We start from the raw sequence: 19,444 nt of genomic DNA on the forward strand, positions 1-19,444 counted from the left end.
TAAAGCGTGTGTTGGCTATAAGATTATGAATAAAACAAATGTTTTTGTGGTTAATTTGAGGGCAACCATCTCTGCGCTACATGCTTTGTACTTTTGCACATTATTTTCCACTCTCATTACAGTATAAACACATGCAGATCAGTATCCAAAACGCTCTGTACACGTTCCCGAAAAAATGACGGTAAAATTTATTTTGAAAGCTCACGTTACATCACCTCAGCGTTGGCGGTTTAAAGCGTTGTTTCTAAAGAAGTGAATGTTGACTCGGGTTACCGTGACAAATTTGTAACTGTGATGGATCCATTAGTGTTGAAAGTGGCAGCCAAGTCAAATTTCAGATTTTAACTGAGAACTGAAGCAAATCACCGACTACAAAGTGATGACTCATCCTGCACCACACAAATCTTCATCCAAAAAAATGCTTTGAGGACATCTGTTTGTCCAAATATATTTGGTAATTTCAAGAAATCTACACTGTCATATGTATTGTGAAAACGTTTCGTAAACACGTTGGGCACGTGTTAAATGCTCTTGTGAATCAAAAGAGTCATGCGGTCTTTCCAAGAAGCGCTGATTGGGAAGGAGATGCAGAAGAAGACGTTCTTTGTGCGCTGCCTTTGCCAACATCTCATGGCGTCTGTTTGAGAGTGTATCTGTGGCTTTCCCACGACAGGAGAGAGTCAATCTGAAGGAGTTTCTTAACCTCACTCACATGTTCGCTCTCAGCTGAACGTCTAGACTCGCACAATGTGGACACTGTTGGGACCTGTTACAGCTGTGGACGCCACATTTCAGGCTCTGGATCACATTTAATCGCACATAATAAGGAAAAATCTACATTAGTCCCAGAACTAACAGTAAACTTTTGGGTATTGTAAAAAAATGCATTTTATGAGCATGGGCAGAATTTCTCATAAATCGATCATAAATCTGTTCTAACATAGACAGTCATATTGTATTGAATGTGTTTTCTCAAACGACTTGAGATTTGTTCCATTCAAGCTTCACGAATAAGGCCCATCAGCTAAAATGGTTCAAGTAAAATGCATTTCTCAACTGTAAAACATTCAAGTGAACTTTATTTGATTTAAGGGATCTTAATGTAAACAACTACATCAGATTGAATTCAAATGTTTGTGTGGACAAAACCCAGGGTAGTTACATCTTTATGTAGTTTTGATAAATCTAAAATTAAAACATTCAACAAATGTACAACAAAACATGGCAGCAGTAGGACAAATATTGAAGATTCAACTTAAAGAAAAACAACTGAAAAATACAGTCCTACTGTATTGTGCATTAAATGGCCTAATAAAGCAATTTTGCTTTCATAGTTGTCCCTCTTACATCATTCAGGTCTGTTTCTTCATATTTCATATTACTATACAGGCAAAATTGCACTTCTAATACTGTTTGTTCCCTTTGGGCTGTTTAGATATGATTCATTTGAATAATGTGGTTTACCAGAAAACGACAGTTGCTTGATATCTCGCCTGCCAGTTTCATTTAACACTGAAGTTTCAACAACAATGAAGATTGAATATTTTAGGAATGATCTGGACACGATTTTAATGCAAAAAAAGTGAATTTGTACAGGCAACGTGTTTTTCAAAACCAGATGGAAATCGCCCAACTAGCTTACGTCTCAAAACATTTAAAAAACAAACCAAGCACGTTTTCTACAACAGACATTGCACAATAGATCCAAACACACACTGTTCTTCAAAACAAGATCATCTTTTGGCATCTCAGAATATTTTGCATGAAAAAATACAAAGGCTGGACACAAATCTTTGACTCAAAACCGTGAAAATAAATAAAACAAAAGATAGGCTCTTGATGATTAAGTTAATAAAATCAAATATACACAACGATTAATTAGAAAATATGTACAAAATCATCTATACAACACTGACTAAACTGACAGTTCATTTCTTCATATAGACAGTAATTTCTAAGCATGACCTGCCTGCCTGAATACATGTTTGAAAAAAAGTGAAAAAGCAAAATAAATAAAAACGAATTGTCGGCAAGAGCATGAAAATGGAATAAAAAAGGGTTGAATACAATCTTCAGGCACGTGATGCACCTGTAATCACCAATTTTTGGAACTGATTCACAAAAAATTGTATTTGTCGTGCATTACAATCTATAGCATAACTAAATGTGCATGTGCTAATACACACGCAGTTCAGCAAAACAGATTATTCACTCACAAAAAAACAATTGCGAGATTCACCCAATGAGCTAATTTTGGTAAATTACGTCATCCTGGTGATGCGTTTTGATAGCCTAGAAGAACTGCAAACTACTGACACTGACGTGCACAAATTCACCCAAACCAACCTGTGGTCCTGTGAAATATCTGCCCGTAATACATAATCCAGAATCATCTGGAATCGTCATGACAGTCAACGATAAACAGCTTCCAAACAGATCCTCCGTTACCATTCATTGACCTCGTGGGGCATTAAGCAAGCGACCGTGCCGCTGCTGTGATTGTTACCGTGCCAACCTCACCATCCGATCGGCTGCTATACGATGTACTCCATTTTGCGTAAGCTGTGCTGCGTCTCCAGGTCTATGTGCTGTGAATCTGGAACTCTGTGCTGTGATTCCAGGTCCCTGTTGTCACGTTTATTAGTCCAGTGCTGATGTTTTCCATCCGTGCCATTGGAGCTCAGCCTGTCGTCCCGGTCCACCAGCATGTAGGCCGGAGGAAACCGAGCCTTCTGCAGCCGCTTGCTGGAATTCGGGACGTCCTCTGCCAGTCTGTGGGATTCAGAGTAATGCGTCTTGATTTTGGCTTTGACCTTGTTTTTGTCATCGCAGTGTTCTTTACCGGGCAGGCTGCCATTGGACGCGTTCTTCTCGATGTGGTTCTTGATCTGATTGAGTTGCTCACGAGCGTTGTTCACCGTGTTGTCCTCCGTGGTTCCCGTGGAGAAGGTGGCAGCTGGGTTGATGGCCGTGGGGCTGGAACTCTGTTTACGCCGATGTCGCACGCACCACAGGAACACTGATGCCAATGCCAAAACCCAGACTGCCGTCACTATGGAGACCAGCAGTGGCACCAAGTAGTCTACTGAACCAGAGAGATTGACAAAGGCATTGAAAATAGATTAATCAATCAACTTTCAAAAGGCCCAAAAAATCTAAATCCACTTTCAAGACCAGAGAAAATGTGAATGCAAACAAAACTGAATTCTGGATCACTTCATTCAGAATCCACTTTAAGCAAAGACAGTTAGCCGTATAAATATATGAAGCAAAGCCTAAAACACACAAATATTATCTCCTCAACAACTTTCTACACTTCTGTAAAGTTATTTCTCACCACTAGGGTTCTGTTGTTGTCTGCGTTGCACGCGGACCTCAGCGATCGAGCCGATGATGCTGCTGTTGGTGCTGTGTTTGCTCACTAGATCGATGATGTTGTCAGTGATCTGTTTGATGGGCATCCGGCCGTGCACGCCATCCTCAGTCACATGCTGAGAAACAAAGCAATCCCTTAAACAATCCCTTTCACATTCAATATAACAAAATACATGTTTTTACTTTCGCAGCAAAAAGCTTAGTTTGATGAATTACTGTAAAGTGGTTAATGCAAAAAGTTATATTATCTCAATGTGTGTGTGTGAATGAACCAGACATCAATGTATGTTTATACAATGCTGCGAGTGAATGTGTAAGAGATCACTTACGATTGCCACATGGATCTGGTTATTGGCGACGGAAGACGCCTCGCAGCTCATGGAGATGGCAAACTCTGCTGAAATATTCCTCGTCACATATAGATGCCTTAGTTCTCGACACACTTGCTCCACAGTCACTCCCTGAGAGCGAACAAAAGAAAATATAGATCAGTAAACAGCCTTCAGATCCTTACTTAAAATGCCGAAACGTCAATTTGATGGGATGGTGTGCTATACAAAGAATTCACACAGAACTGCAGGGTTGTGATTATATTTGTAGAAAAGGCAATATCACAGTTTTTAAGGCTTCTACTCTAAATATATCATAATATCTATGTATGCGATCTGAAATAAATTTTATTTAATCAATTGTTGTAGATTTTCTAAATGAAATAAAATGAATACAATTAAATGATTAAATAAAATAAAATGAAATAAATTAAAAATTAAAAATTAAATTAAATAAAAAAGTAAAATTAAAATTAAAATTAAATACGATAAAATTAATAATTGATTAATAATAAATTAAATTATTTCTCAATATATGTAAATAAAATAAATAAAGGTGTATCTTTTTCACAATTATTCCCAAAAAACACATTTAATCATTGTAATTTTTATAATAAAAATAGACAAAAATGAATATGTATGTCTTGACTTGTTATTGTTATGTTATTTTATCTTTATGTTCTCACCTGTGGCATAGTATCCTTAAAAGTAAAGGTGACATTTGCGCAGTCGCTCTCCGGGTGACATCTCGCCCGTACGGCTGGGCGGTGTGCGGACCAGCATTCACCCTGTGAGGAGCAGGGCTTCACGAAACACTGATCCTCACGTACCGGCACACAGAGCTGACCCAACGGGCACTCAGCTTGCCCGGAGCCATGCAAGCGGCAGGGTTTAGGGCCACACCACAGCTGACAGAGAGAAATTATGTAAAATGAATGACTGAGCAATAAATAAACATTAAGAATTACAAAACAGCAACAAGAACGGCCTCAAACCTTGGTACAGGTGACAACGCCCTTATTACAGTAACAGGTGTTGCAATCTTCAGTCCACTTTGTGCCATCCAGAGCAAAGCGACCTCCGACCACACATGAACGACCAGACACTAAGAAAAAAAATCATGCCATATTTAACTTCAACATGTACATAAAAAAACTTTAAAAGATTGATTTATTTGACCCTGTACATATATTGACATATATTAGTCTGGGTCATGTACCTTCTTGACACCTGGGTCCAGTTCTGCCAGGTGGACACAGGCAACGATAGCCATTAATTTCATCAATACACGTGGACCCGAATGCACAAGGAGACGATTGGCATTCATTAATATCTGTGGGGAAAGACATGCATGTTATGACACAGTATTAATCCAGTCAAGTGAATACATATTTATATTTTCAAGCTTTGGGACCAACAGAATAAAGAATAATTATATATAGTATATATAAGACAAATGTCTACAGAGCAAAAAGCTTCATAAACTCACTGATGCGACAGTCGGGCCCTGCGAATCCACTGGCACACTCACACCTGTACCAGTTATCCCCGTCCACACACGTGCCACTGTTATAGCTGCACAAAGATGGGGCGTATAGTGAGATAAGAAGTCAACATCAAGCAAAAACACTAATAATTGACACCAATGTTATTTAATGGAGGGTCAGCTTACCATGGTTGGGGGTTGCAGTCGTTGGAATCTGAAAAACAAAATGCAATCCATTATCAAATGAGATTTGCTTTTAAACAATATGTACTGAAAAAAGATCTAGGAAGACACTTTTGATGTTGGTATGAAATATTTCATGCATCGTCTACAATGCTCATCACGCCCAAACTGCTTAATGATCTGGTTTGGAGTCCATTTGATTATTTTATTGTGTACATTAAAATCGTTTACCATTGACTACTTATTGCCTTTAGTTTTGTTGGAGTGGAGACTTAAGTAAAATGTTGGGGTCTTTTTCTCAAGAGAAAAGGCAACTTGACTGGAATTCAATTTTCGCAGATCTTTGACTTTTGCGGTTCATCTGCAGACAAAACTATAGAAGAGCATTTGTAGCTTCTACGATTTTTTTTATATTGACGCTATATACAGTATGTATATTATTTGAAAGAGAACCTTAAGGAGCATGAAGCAGTAGATGAGAGTTGGAAACAGGAAGTAGACAGAAGTCAAGACAGGAAGTAGTAAGGAAGTGGAACAGGAAGTTTTGCCGTACTCTGGCTGCAGGTGGCCCCCTCCCATCCTTCTTTGCAGACACAGGTGAAGCTGTCGCCTCTAACAACGCACGTGGCTCCGTTCTCACAAGGGTTCGGCAAGCAGGTGCTGTTCTTTGCTGTAGGTGACGGCATAAAAACATATTTTTATAACTGACTAAGAGTTTAACTCATCAAATATTGTCATTTAGAATAGCCGCTTACCTATATTACAGGTAGTTCCCCCCCATCCAGGGGCACACATGCATTTAAATGAGTCACCCTCGTCAGAGCATGTCCCTCCGTTGTTGCAAGTAGCTTCATCACATTGGCTTTCACCTAGCAACAAGAAATCAATTTGTTTACAGACAATATATTAGCAATATATTACCAATGATTTTTTCATGCCGCTGAACTAGTTTTACAATTTTATCTCTTTAATCCATCCAAAAGACATTGTTATGTAGATGAGGGGGCGGGGCTTACGTGAGTGGCATGTCTTTCCCTTCCAGCCATTTTCACACTCGCAGTAAAAATCGTTCACAAGATCGCGACACACACCACGATCTCGACAAGGGTTCATGCTGCAGTCATCAATGTCTGTTTTGAAAACAAAAAAATTGGCTTAATTAAATCCCAAAATGTATATCTATTATATATGATTATTATTTAAAACTATTATAAATCATTTTAATGTATTCAAATACACATACACAATGTGGTAAGTAAGGCGGGACAAGAGCCGTGGGGCGGGGCCGGTGGCGTGAGTGATAGTTGGAATCAGCTGTGCGCACACCGGTCCCGCATATCTCACGGAGGAAATCAGGAGCATAAGAGGATGAGCGAGGGGACTGCTGATGAGAGAGGACCAGGCCCCGGACATATGTTTACGTTTGTATTTATGTTTTGTGACCACCTCACGGTCGACTGCCGGACTTTTTCTTCCGTTTTATTGTTTGTTTATTTTTGATAAAATTTTGTTTGAATGTTCCCCGGTTCCCGCCTCCTTTCATCCTTTTATTTGAACCTTATTACACACAATAATTTCTAAAAATTCTGAATTGAACTGATGGTTCGAGGTTAAAATATACTCACTGGTCTCACAGTTGGGTCCCTCCCAGCCATCAGCGCAGATACACTGGTACACATTGATTTTATCAATACATGTACCACCATTGCGACAGGGATTACTTTCACAGTCGTTGATGTCTAAGAGAGAAATTCAATGTCAGAAAATCGAACGATAGCAACAAAAATGTCCAATAGAGCACAGAAGTTAAAGAAGGGTCTAAATGTGCCACATTTTTCTTACTCTCATGGCAGTACGTTCCGGTAAATCCTTCCTGACATTTACAGCTGAAATGACCACCGGCGTGACTTTGGCAGCGGCCGTGAGGACCACAAACATTCGAGGAGATGAGTCGTCTGCCGCCCGGTGTACTGTTGGACGCCACGGCAACCGTGCAACTGTCAATCACTGAGAATGATGGAGAAGGTACAGGGTAAAACACCGGAAAGATTTATCAAGCCTTTTTGAACAAACACGACAATAATACAATTACTTTTGTAGTCATTCATCTTATAGACATATCAGACATAATATCTTTATATCAAAATGGGAAACATTTGGATTTTCAGTAAAAATGTCCATGACGTGAGAACCCTGTTTTCATACAATGTTTTCTAGCTCTATTATGTTCTTGCAGATATTTGCAGGATCAAAAACAAACCCTGATCATTGACGGCTATGTTTAAAGCTAAGAATTACTGAAGCCGTCATGTAGTCTCTTCGCGGCCGGGTTTTCCCCTCTAGGTAAGCTCGTGGAGTTTGCATATGTGTCGTGTAACGAGATCTTATCTGTTACTATGGCAACACGACCCGGGGGACCAATAGCGATCGTTACAAAGCGCTTTACACAATGGCACAGCATCAAACGCTCGAGGCCTTGGGACGAGTTGATAGCCGAGCTGACTAAAAAGCCTCTACTTCTATTTCAAGTGCCCATTAAAACCTCAGAATGTGCCCAACCAGATAATCTTACACGTGCATATGAGGGAGCGATCAGCACTTCATAAAGTTGGAGATACGGTGACTCCCAGAGAACATGAACTACCATGGTGTTTAAGAAGACAGACGTACCTTGACAGGGTGTGGTAAGGCAGTGGTCCTTTAACTGCGAGCAGTTCTTTCCCTCGTAATCTTCCGGACACTTACAGTAATAGTCTGAGGCCAAACTGAAACACTCTGCTCCGTTCTGACACGGGGTGCTCTCACAGTAGTCTACATCCAGCTGAAGACAAAACAAACACGTATTCTTTATCTGCTCACGAGATCATTCGTACCATTAAGAAGCCTTAATGTGTGGATACAACAACGTGTTTTGCTCACCTGACACATGACGCCTGAGAATCCAGTTGGACACAAACACTGGAATCCGTTTATGTTGTCTTGGCATCGCCCTCCATTGAGGCAGGGTCGACTCGCACATTCGTCCACGTTTCTCTCGCAGTGTTCCCCTGAAAATCCCGGACCGCACAGACACCTGTAGCCATTTACCAGATCCTGAGAGAGAGAGAGAGAGAGAGAGAGAGAGAGAGAGAGAGGGAGAGAGAGAGAGAGGAAGAGGGGCAATTAGAATGATGTATTGCAAATTAATCTGAGCCATATTGAAAAAAATTGCGATATGCAATAACTTGTTAAATTGCAGTTCGGCAAATGGGTTTATATATACGTTTTTTTCTCACCATTCTCTTCTATCTGCATCGACTTGATTATACATATGTTTTTTTAAGTATAAATTTATTGCAAACATTGCAATATCCACATTTGTGATATTTTGGAGCCCTAATGTAAACATTTTTTGTATTGATGCTGCTTGTTCGTTTTTCCCAAATACTCTTCTATCTTTTGGACTACATTCTTAAAGTTCAATATATATTTTTTTCTATTTACTGTATATAAATCATTATTTTAAATAAATTACTTTCGTTTGGAAAGCAATCTATTTATTGGTTTACATATACATTTATAATGCTTTAATTGCATTTTTGTTCTCATTTAAAGACTAAACTGTTGTTTACAAGTTATATTAAATAATCTAACATAAACATGAGAGTCGTATTGTTGCCCTTTTGCTTTAATGACAGGTCGGACAGTGGCATGAACCCCACAAATACAAAATCTGATAAATCATGTTATTCTAGAAGGATTTCAGAATGTTTTAAAGAGCGTCTTGTGAAAAGCCTTGAATGGTAAACATTTATTTTTATTTTACATCACAACCTTCTTTTCTAACTTAAAAAAAAAAAAAACTTGTTTTGAATTTCCTACCCCATTGTACTGTTACGCCACACCTTCTGCAACCCTAGTATCCATTACATCTCGCTGCATTCGATCAAATCAAACGCATGGATGTCAGCTGAGATTATAACTTTATTCGCATTGTATTCACTTCTAACCGACTCAGACGTTGTTCTAATGTATTCCAGCTGTAAGAGAACCAGCCTGGACTAACATGCTGAAAACAAGGACTGAGCAAAGTATACGAAAGATAAAAAAACAAAGGAATGGAGACAAGAAAGTTTATGGTAATGTGATCTTTCTCCTCGCACACTCTCTCTTTCATTTTAAGTATACTTCTTTCAATTCGCTCTCCAAAGCGTGTCTCAGCTCGTGCTATTTTTAAACAAGAATGGCAGGAGATGGAGGTGATGGGGTGGAGGGAAAGAGGGTTTCTGGGGGGTCTTTCTCCACCGCCAAAACCGATGAAAAAGCTTGGGGAAATGGGCTTACCTTACACTGGCCTCCATTAAGACACTGTCCGCGGCAGTCATTGACATCTGTGGGGGCAATCCATCAAAATATCATTTCACATTTCATAAATCATGCCAAGAAAGCAACATTTAGCTCCATTTAAGGTCATATTGTGCTCTGTTGAATATCTGCACAATTCTCTGAAACAGATCTAACATGGTGAAATGTTTTAAGCATTATAAGATTAACAAAATATTTCATGAACACAAGTTGCGAGTAATATTTGGTAAACCAAAGTTTAAATTCTAAGCTCTCTGGGTTTCTGAGAGAGATGTCAGCGCTGTTTGAGTTGCATGATGTCACTTCATAAACTTGTGCCAGCTCAACCAATCAAGAAGAATCAGATAATAACGGGTTTTAAACACTGATTTTCTTGTACTTGCTTGTAATGCTAATGTAGTTAACCCCCCCCCCAAAAAAATATATATAAATTAAGGCTTTAGCTGCTTTAAATCAAAACTGAGAATCATCTGTTAAATACTTACTGATGTCACAGTTCGTCCCCGTCCAACCCAGGAGACACTCGCAGAAGTATCCACCAATCAGATTTCGACAAGAGTGGGCATTGACACAAGGGCTTTCCTCACACTCATTAGCATCTGTGCCAAAAATGACAAAACAACATGAGGATGGTCCAAATAACAATCAGGGCGAAATACATGCAGGAAAATTCCATTACATCCCAACGTCCCTTTAGAATAAGCTAGACGATGTGTAGGTGCGTGTAAATGGACTGTGAAACAGTGGGGGTCTCATGGTGGTCTGTTACTTAAATTCTTCCAAGGCTGACTCGGTTACCACGGTAATTGGATTTTTGAGCAAACACACACACTGACTCAAAGACAGAGAGCCAGGGAAGAAAAGCACAGTGCCGGAAAAGACGAGGCGCAGAGAGGGTAAAGAGAATAGTGCAGGACACACACCGATGAGACAGGTCTTTCCGGTCCACTGAGAGGGACAGATGCATTTAAATCCATCCAACAGGTCCACGCACATGCCGCTGTGATTGCACGGATTTGGATTGCAGTCGTCTTCATCTGAGGAAGAATGGAAAACCCAGAGGGAAATGTTAAGGATTTTGAGACGTCAGAAGTTCTCAGTTCTCATATATTAGGTGCAAAATTCACCCAAAAAAGAGCATTACTACATTTACATTTAGGCATTTGGCAGACGCTTTTATCCAAAGCGACTTACATTGCTTTATCCTATACATTTTACATAGGTATTTGCAATCCCCTGGGATCGAACCCACAACCTTGCTCTTACCACTGAGCTACAGGAAAGCTTACTATGATGTACAGGGTTGTTGCTTACTTCCTTTAACCCCCCCCCAACTTTCTATAAATATTCCGGACTCCAGATAAGGCTAAGGTTTGATTTCCCCAACATTTCTTACAGTATAATTTATAAATAATTTTATAATTTACAATATAGCTGAGGAGCTTAATGAGGAATGTTTAAGTTCATTTTGACTTGGTGTCCTTGGAAAACAAAGCATAGTTTGAGAAACCACTAATAGGGGTGACCACTAATTAAATTAATATTTAAATATAGTATATATTTTGTTTAAATATAAATCACACATATACATGTACGTTCATGTATTCATATATACATATAAATATACAAAGCCGACACATATATTTTAATATAAACGGAAGCATTTATTTTGGATTTGGTTGTTCGCAATTAATCGATTTGACAGCCCTAGTCAGCATTTGTTTTCAATGGCATTCTCATTGTTGTCTAGAAGAAACATCTGCAATATCACAAGTAATGTGTGTGTGATCTCTGAAACTTCAGCCTTACTGATATCGCACGACGGTCCGCTCCAGCCAGCCGCACACTGACACTCAAATCCCTGACTGGACTCCACACAACTGCCTCCGTTCAAACACGGCTCAGACAGGCAGGCGTTATCCACTACAGAGAGAGAGAGAGAGAGAGAGAGAGAGGTTACAATGCTGTGTCCCCAATGTAATCAAATTACACCACACTGCAACTGAGACAAACAATACAAACGTTTGGACAAAGCTACTCTAAAATAAAACACACATACCAAATTATTCATTGCTATGAATCATTTTAGTTTAAATATTTTTTATTCATTACTACCTGTTTATTTATTTGCACTTTTATTTTGCCCTTCTTTGGCAAAACAAAGGTAATACTAATACGAATGATATGCCAACATTCAATTTGAAATCGAGAGAAGGACAATTAATCTGGAGTTTATATACAGAACATGGTTTTTCCCTTTCAATCTCTCAGTAACTCCTCTTAAGGTCTGTCAGTCTTTCTATCGGATACAGTCGGCGGACTGGAAAACCCCGTTGGCCTTTCTCACACCGGCTAGAGACCACACCAACAGAAACACGAAGAGCAACAACAGGCAGTTTGTGCTCATTTCCAAAGAAACAAAATAAAACAGCATAACGGGAAAATATATTTCTTTTGTGTACCAAACACGCTGGTGCGTGTACATTATGCCAAACCAACCCGATCAAGAAACATAACTATCCCTCCACCACACACACACAAAGACGATGTGATGCATTTTTCTGTCCAAATCTATTAATGCACACTGCATTCTTTGGCTTGGCTGAGTCAGACGCATTTGATATACCAATTCAAGAGTTTGTTTGTGTGTCGGGTGTATGTTTTTTGGCAGAAAAATATCCCTATCCCCCCCTTCAACTTGCTTTAGAATCACTGACGAATCCAGATAGAAAGACAGGAATATGAAAGAGTGACAAGCAATTTCCAAACTGAACATTTTTCAAGTGCCAAACGCGAGTAGAAAGTCTGAGACGTAACAAATAAAACTGACGTCTTGGCCAGTTGACCGAAAGCAACAGAATATGTGATTCAATTTGGCTCGCAAGAACAATAGTCTGACTCTCACTATTAGGCAACGCAAGCAATCCTAATCGCTATGTACAACCGCATTTAAAAAAAAGACATTTTCTACATAAGATCTACAGAAAATGCATTTCGCAAAATTTCTAACCTGACCTAACTTTGTCTTAAATAATTGGCTAGAATGATGTTGGTCTGTTAAGGATGACGCCTTTGTACGGCATTGTAAGTGTGACCCACCTTTCTCACAGTTCAGTCCAGAGTATCCATCAGGACAGGCGCAGTGGTACTTGTCCGGTCCGGTATTACTGCAGGTACCTCCATGAAGACAGGGCTGCCGTGTACGACAGGTATTCAAATCTGTATTAAACAAATCAGTTTGAATAAACTATCCATATTTAATGTGGATCAACTCGACGGAAGGAAATATAGACCATTTTGCAAGACTTAGCATTTTCTGTTTCATTTTTTTTAAACATTTTTTGTTTTTATTAGTATTTCAATTTAGTTCAAAATGTTGTGTACGTTGTATCGTTTCTAAACTGTCTAGTGTTAAAAAACGGAAAGAGAAAGTGTCTGGACAAAGTGCTACTTGTGTGTCTTGCAAAATGGTAGCTGAATTAAAGGGAATGGAATAGAGGAAAACACCTTTGTCGCAAAGCTGCCCGCCCCAGTTGGTGTCACACAGGCACTGCCAGGGTTCGACACAGGTGCCGTGCACACACCCGGGGTGAGGATTGCATTGATCACAATATTCTCCCTGCCAGCCATATAAACACCTGAGAAAAGAAGGAAATCAGAAAATGACTTAAATGATGGAGTTGTGCTATCAACCATCTGCCATTTTGAACAAAGGAGACGTGCCATGCTGCCTTAATATTTGGCCAAAAGAAATCAGGATAAGCATTTTACCCGCAGTCTCCGGGTACTTTACAAGAGCCGTGCTCAGTGCTGCAGCCTTGCTTGCAGATCGCTGGGAAAACCGGAAAGAGAACAAGAGAGCGTTTAGTGAGCGCTATCCATCCCATCTTTGTGATCTTAGCAATTCTCTCGCATCACAACACTTCACTATGAGCATGATGTCATTTCCCTCCCGCTCCTGCGGGGTAAAATAATCGTTCTGTGTGTGCATGTCAAAGCTTGTCATAACAGTGACGATCAAATGGCATTAATTCCTCAACCTAACACTGAATCAGATAAATCAATGAACCAATTTTTGGAATCGGTTCATTTACAGTAAATGAACCGTCCAGTCTGTCCTCCTACCGGTGTTGCATTCTGGGCCGGCCCAACCCTCCAGGCACGTCTTGTTGCCGTTGTGATCACAGGTGTAGTGACCGAAAAAATCATCCCTGGGTCGACAAAACTTATTACAGCCGAGGCCGAAGTAATGTTCATCACAGGTGACCCGAATCTGGTACTGGAACTGAGCCACGGGGCCGTTGTGTTTCAAAACCTGCCACTGACTGTTTGGGTTGATCATGCCAGACTGCACTGCTTTCTCGATGACTTGTCCATTTATACCTACAAGAAAAAAAGACATATCATGACATCATGGCTTTAGTCACACCAACCCAGCGTACAGTATTCTTTGTTTACTATCACTTATACTTATACATAACACCGTAGTCCTTTTTTAGGCCAGGCCTGAAACCAGCACAGTGGTGAGGTATTTGACAACGGGGCTTTAAATTGTGAGACGAGAGTGTGAAGCGTGTGTGGCTCGAGGTTTGGATGAACTAACTGTCTTGACCCAAACCTGTCCTACAGGAGGACATGCGTGACCCTGCCAAAGCTAAGATGTCACTGCTAGCCAGAGAAAGAGAGAAAGAGAGAGAGATCCTCACACACACGTATGATGCTGGAAATATCACACGCCAGCGTGAGAAGTAAAGGTGGATGGGGGTTCTGTTTTTTATTTTGAGTGCTGTTTCCTACCGCCTACTAATCTGAAACTAATCTGAGAATTTTTCACCTTGAAAGGAGGGACCGAATCCAGAATAAACATTTGTATTAACATAATATACTGTATGTCTGTGCACTGTGCATATTGATTTTTGTGTAAATAAAAACATACATATACGTGAAGAGATATATTTACATATAATTTAAACTCTATATAAACATTTATTAATTTGTATATATTCATTCTTAAAAATAATCATATATGTGTACGTGTTTATAAATACAAAATGAACATGCACAGTACACAGACATATATTATGTAAACACAAACTTTTATTCTGGATGCGAAAAAACAGCCCTACTTGAAAGTAGACTCTAAATATAAGGAGTCATGGTGTGGTATATATTGAACACTTTACTTATCGCAAATTTATCCAGGTATTCTATACTAATAGTATAAATAACATTCAATGAATAAAACTTTTTTTAAGCAGCATTTTAACCACTAATTTGATTGGTTAGTCTTTATTGTGCTCTCATTTACTAGTGTGTGTGTACAGAAGCTGCGCTTTAGACTACTTAACATGTTGACGTTAAGTAATAGTCAATATTTGCAGTTGTGTTCTGATTTAGTGCACACACACCGATTATTCACTCAGACATGACTCGGGTTAGTAATGAAAGTGGACTCTAAACACACACACTTAACACTTTTGATTTATTACACTCTATTAAAGCAAATTCCTCAAGCATTCAACTTTCTCTCTGTTGCACAATTTGTGTGTGTGTGTGTGTGTGTGCGTGCGTGTGTGTTTGAGCGCGTGTTGTCACATGCTTACATTTTTTTTTAAATGTCTGATGAATGCAAACAGGTGCTGGCAGTGGTTTAATGACAGGATGTGTTTGGCAGCCATCTACAACACACACACGCACACACTGCATTCTCCCTTGTTTAACATGCATTACACAAACTCTCTCTCTTTGTCACACTCACGCTGCTCTCCATAAACACAACGGTGAGTGTGTTTGTGTAAGATACTCACTGCCAGTGCTTGAGTCATTATTGAAGTCCAAAGCCTCCACAATCAGTGTATATGACCTCTGCAAGGGAGAGAAACACACTTGAAAATTAGATACATAAACATAATTGAGATACTGATGCTTTGAGAAAGAAAGAAAGAAAGAAAGAAAGAGAGAGAGAGAGAGAGAGAGAGAGAGAGAGAGAAAGAAAGAAAGAAAGAGTAAGTTATTGCCACTTCTTTGTTTTCAGCTTCATCAAGATATCAGTGAACTAGTGTCAATCTCTCAAGTAAATGAAGATAAGAAACAAGACGGGCGGGAGTCTGAAGGAATGTGTGAGAAAAATTGTGAACATGATAAAGCCTGAGAACCAAAGTAAAGACAAACCAACAAACAATAAGACAAAACTCATAGTGAGATATAGAGAAGACAGACGTGTAGGATTTTACTGTATCATTGCCCTCTGATCTGACCTCACACAAACACATGCTGTGTTGATGTGATGCTATCTCTTCCTGTCCCACGATCCGGGGGATCTGTGGACTTTTATGAGCTTTAATCCGTCCGTTGTCACATAGACACAAATGATTGAGGTAACATCATCAGACGAGTGTGTGTGTACTTCTGTGTATGTGGGTGTCTTTTTCTGTAACTGTCACACACACATAGACAGAAGTACTGTGGAGAATTTGATGAGATTGTGTGTGAATTGGATTGTTTTTGTTCACTTTTTTCATAACGCATAGATTTAAAAAAAGATTTAAAAACGAGCAACAATGGATCACAACACACACACGCTCATCCAAAGATCCCCTGTGTTTCTTTGTAAACCCGCTTTGTTGAACAGCGACCCACAATGCACCACGGCGCCGGACCGGAGTTCAATTGCTAGGTAGAAATGTGACGGAAAAGAAAGCATGCAAGATGACAATGTCTAATGAATCTCTATTCAGAGACGCTCTGAGGCAGGTCTAGACCGCCGTGGGCAGGGGGTGAGATGTTTGTGGCACGGCTGCCACGGTAACCGGGCCTAATTGGACTATCTGGCTGACTCGGCGTGACCTCTTATTGACAGCTCGGTCTTATGAGTTGTGAAAGTAAACATGCGGATCGGCCGGAACAATGCAAAGCATTCAGATTCAGAAACTCGGAAAAATGAATGCCGGGATCAGATTTGCACTGAGAGTTGTTCTGTAAAATGCAGTGCTACATTTAACAATTTTGCTTGCATAAAACTCTATATCTGCATTTTATTTGTCATTTACATCCAAGTAGAACAAATCTTTGATACCCAGATGTTATTTAGGTACACAACTGATTACTTTTTAACACAGCCAATGAGAGATGTAAAGATAGTGAGATAACAAGGCATGGAATGATCAATGGTGGTCCCGAGTTGACTGGATATCTAAGAGCTGCTTCCTGTGGCCATTGTGTGTAAAACAGCCTCTTAACGTGCATCAACAGAGATAAACTCAGGTGTTTAATAGCGCATTGTCCTGCTGTTTCAGCGATCATTGGCAAAGTGGACCGGTCGGGGTGGGGTAACGTAACCCACTTCCAACCTGGAGATCATCATAAAGGAATTCAGTGGCACAGCGCAAACGCATGACGCCAGAACTGGCACTCACAAAACAACTTATTTCCAGATCCCCGGGAAACGTCAAGTGCGTATTTACAAACAGAAGGTGACGTTTAAAATGTTGGTTGGTTGAGTGGAGAAGGTTCAAATAATCTGAGGAAAACTGGAAGTCTAGCTATCACAAGAGCTATACTGTATTAGGAACAATAGTTCCAGGGTACAAGAACATAAAACCAAACTGGCGGGCATTCAGAAAAATAATAACCAAGTGGACTTTACCCAGAATGTTAAACTGTGTTCTCAGGAACTATTTTTTTCATAACTGTTTATAAACAATTATATTACTATTTGCTGCCTTTATTCTTTTCCAAAACAATACAGTTTTCTTGATAAGACTTACCTAAAGAAAAAAGCCTAATGCTTTCCGTTAAAAATGGCTGTTTACCACAGAAACCAGTACACAATCCCTTTCTGAAGTGTGTTTTCAGGTCTAATTCCAGTAGGATTTAATGGTGTTCAGCCAGGTAACATCCCACCAATAGAACCCAACACATTACCAGTATAGACCCACTGTCAGAGACAATTACAGTTTCCATTTAACCTAAACCAATTCCCATTATAGCAAAAAATCCATTAGACATGAAAATGTATTTAAAACCCATCCTGATAAATATTCCCACGAGGAAAACGTGTGACAACCAGCCCTAATCCTATTTCTGAGTTCTGTTCAATCAGATTAGGATTTCTCCATCTCTATGTTAACACAACAACAGAGCTTTTATTCCAACTCACCGGCCACGCGAAACTGAAGGGCAGCACAATCCTGGATTTATCGTTCTGATCGGCGAGGGGCTTGAGAGAAAACGTATTTCCACCTATAACTGGAGTAGATCCGCTACCGAAGCTACACGGGCCTCTCGAAAACACCCGAGACTGATACTCCTTCAAACACGCACGGAAAAACGTGTCGCACTCGTCCGCGGTGCATCGGCTGTCCTGCGCGCTCCGGACGCCGTCGCAGCACGCGCCGTTTTGAAGCTCTCCGTTCACGTTCTGTACCGACAAAACTTGCAGCTCGAAATGTCCCGATGCCTCACATACCTGCAATAAACCAATTAAAATAATAGTAAGTATCAATTTAAAGTCCTGTCATGTAGTATATATCTATCATAATCCTAAAGGGCAAAAAATACATTAAATGTGTTGTCTGTTATCAGCGTAAAGAAAGACGCACATATCAACGCCATCAGTTTAATCTCAATGTTAATGTTTGTAGAAAATCTAAGGAAAAACTGCAAAAACATCTGTCAAGCATCTTTTGACAACATCAGGCTGTATGGATCACCCACGAACCACCGTGGATGTTTAACCTAAAGGTACATTTATATGTATATAGAGAATCATTTCAGTGTAATTTTATATTTTAAAGTGGAATATAAAACTCACGTACCTTCATCCACATGCACCTCAAAATCACATGAATGGACAGCAGCGCAAAACTTGGACTCGGTCTGACAATCATGCCTCTTTCTGTCGGGACCGTCCGCTACGAAACTAGAAGTTCAGCCGACACACGGCTCTCATATAGCAGCACATGCACGAGGACAGAGCCGCTCAGATTCAATAGAGGAGAGATTCCTTGATGCCCCTTTTGAGGCTCTATTATCCTCGTCTCTATTCTTGTATTGTCCTTCTGTTTTACAACAATGCCCACGGGCTGGAGAAAAAAGCTGCGAATGTGACCGGGCGAGCGCTCAATCTATACAGCGGGTTCACTGGAGAGGGGCGGGGCAAGGGCTTCCATATTCATTACCGGGCGGGCGATGAAAATGACGCTCACCTTGTTTTCAACTGTAATGTCTCTCTATGTATGTGGTCCATTAGTTCATGGAATTTTGGTATTATTAATGGATGCAAAATAAGAACGTCCGGATATAAAAAAAAAATGAGTTATTTTGTAAATTTATGATGTATGACAATTCAGGAGCATCTCAAAATGTAAATATGTAAAAACAGGTTTCATTTTTTATTTGTAGATATTTTTTGTTCAATAAAAATATTGAGAAATGTTCCTCAGCTTAATGTTTGACACTCACATTCGTTCGACCCCATGAACAAAATATATGCCTAACCCCCAAATTAGTGTTTTCATTTTTATAAAATGAATGAGGTGACATACATTTAAAATGAATGTCTAGCCTGACTAAGATCCGTACAACTCTGATAGCTTAGAAATGATCTTTGACTGTTCTCTGCACGAGCCTGCATAGACTTTATCTCTGAAGTCTGAGCGTGTCAAAGAACGTCAGGCCAAATCGCATTATTGCATTTCAGGTACTTGATTGGATTCTAATGAGGCTC

The 19,444-nt window shown here is 39.8% G+C and overlaps 1 protein-coding gene across 3 annotated transcripts; it reads right to left on the bottom strand.

The window, feature by feature from the left end:
* Positions 1-1,061: 1,061 nt before the first annotated feature.
* Positions 1,062-18,834, bottom strand: jag1a (jagged canonical Notch ligand 1a). Of its 3 annotated transcripts, XM_056735001.1 has the most exons (27): positions 18,534-18,834; positions 17,876-18,184; positions 15,525-15,582; positions 13,843-14,100; positions 13,489-13,549; positions 13,225-13,355; positions 12,817-12,936; positions 11,527-11,640; positions 10,641-10,754; positions 10,203-10,316; positions 9,697-9,743; positions 8,293-8,466; positions 8,044-8,194; positions 7,216-7,380; positions 6,999-7,112; positions 6,390-6,503; positions 6,129-6,242; positions 5,927-6,043; positions 5,377-5,404; positions 5,194-5,279; positions 4,924-5,037; positions 4,700-4,809; positions 4,391-4,612; positions 3,705-3,836; positions 3,338-3,491; positions 2,843-3,085; positions 2,533-2,772 (listed from the first exon to the last, which is right to left on the bottom strand). In XM_056735001.1, exons 1-27 carry the CDS (start codon positions 18,603-18,605, stop codon positions 2,681-2,683), a joined length of 3,528 nt encoding a protein of 1,175 aa, XP_056590979.1. In that variant the 5' UTR covers positions 18,606-18,834; the 3' UTR covers positions 2,533-2,680. The 3 variants fall into 3 exon arrangements, with proteins under 3 accessions (XP_056590970.1, XP_056590963.1, XP_056590979.1); XM_056734992.1 differs by having other exon boundaries at positions 1,062-3,082; XM_056734985.1 differs by having other exon boundaries at positions 1,062-3,085.
* Between the last annotated feature and the right edge of the window lie 610 nt (positions 18,835-19,444).

The sequence above is a fragment of the Triplophysa dalaica genome, chromosome 2, assembly GCF_015846415.1.
Source record: "Triplophysa dalaica isolate WHDGS20190420 chromosome 2, ASM1584641v1, whole genome shotgun sequence".
Lineage (NCBI taxonomy): Eukaryota > Metazoa > Chordata > Actinopteri > Cypriniformes > Nemacheilidae > Triplophysa > Triplophysa dalaica.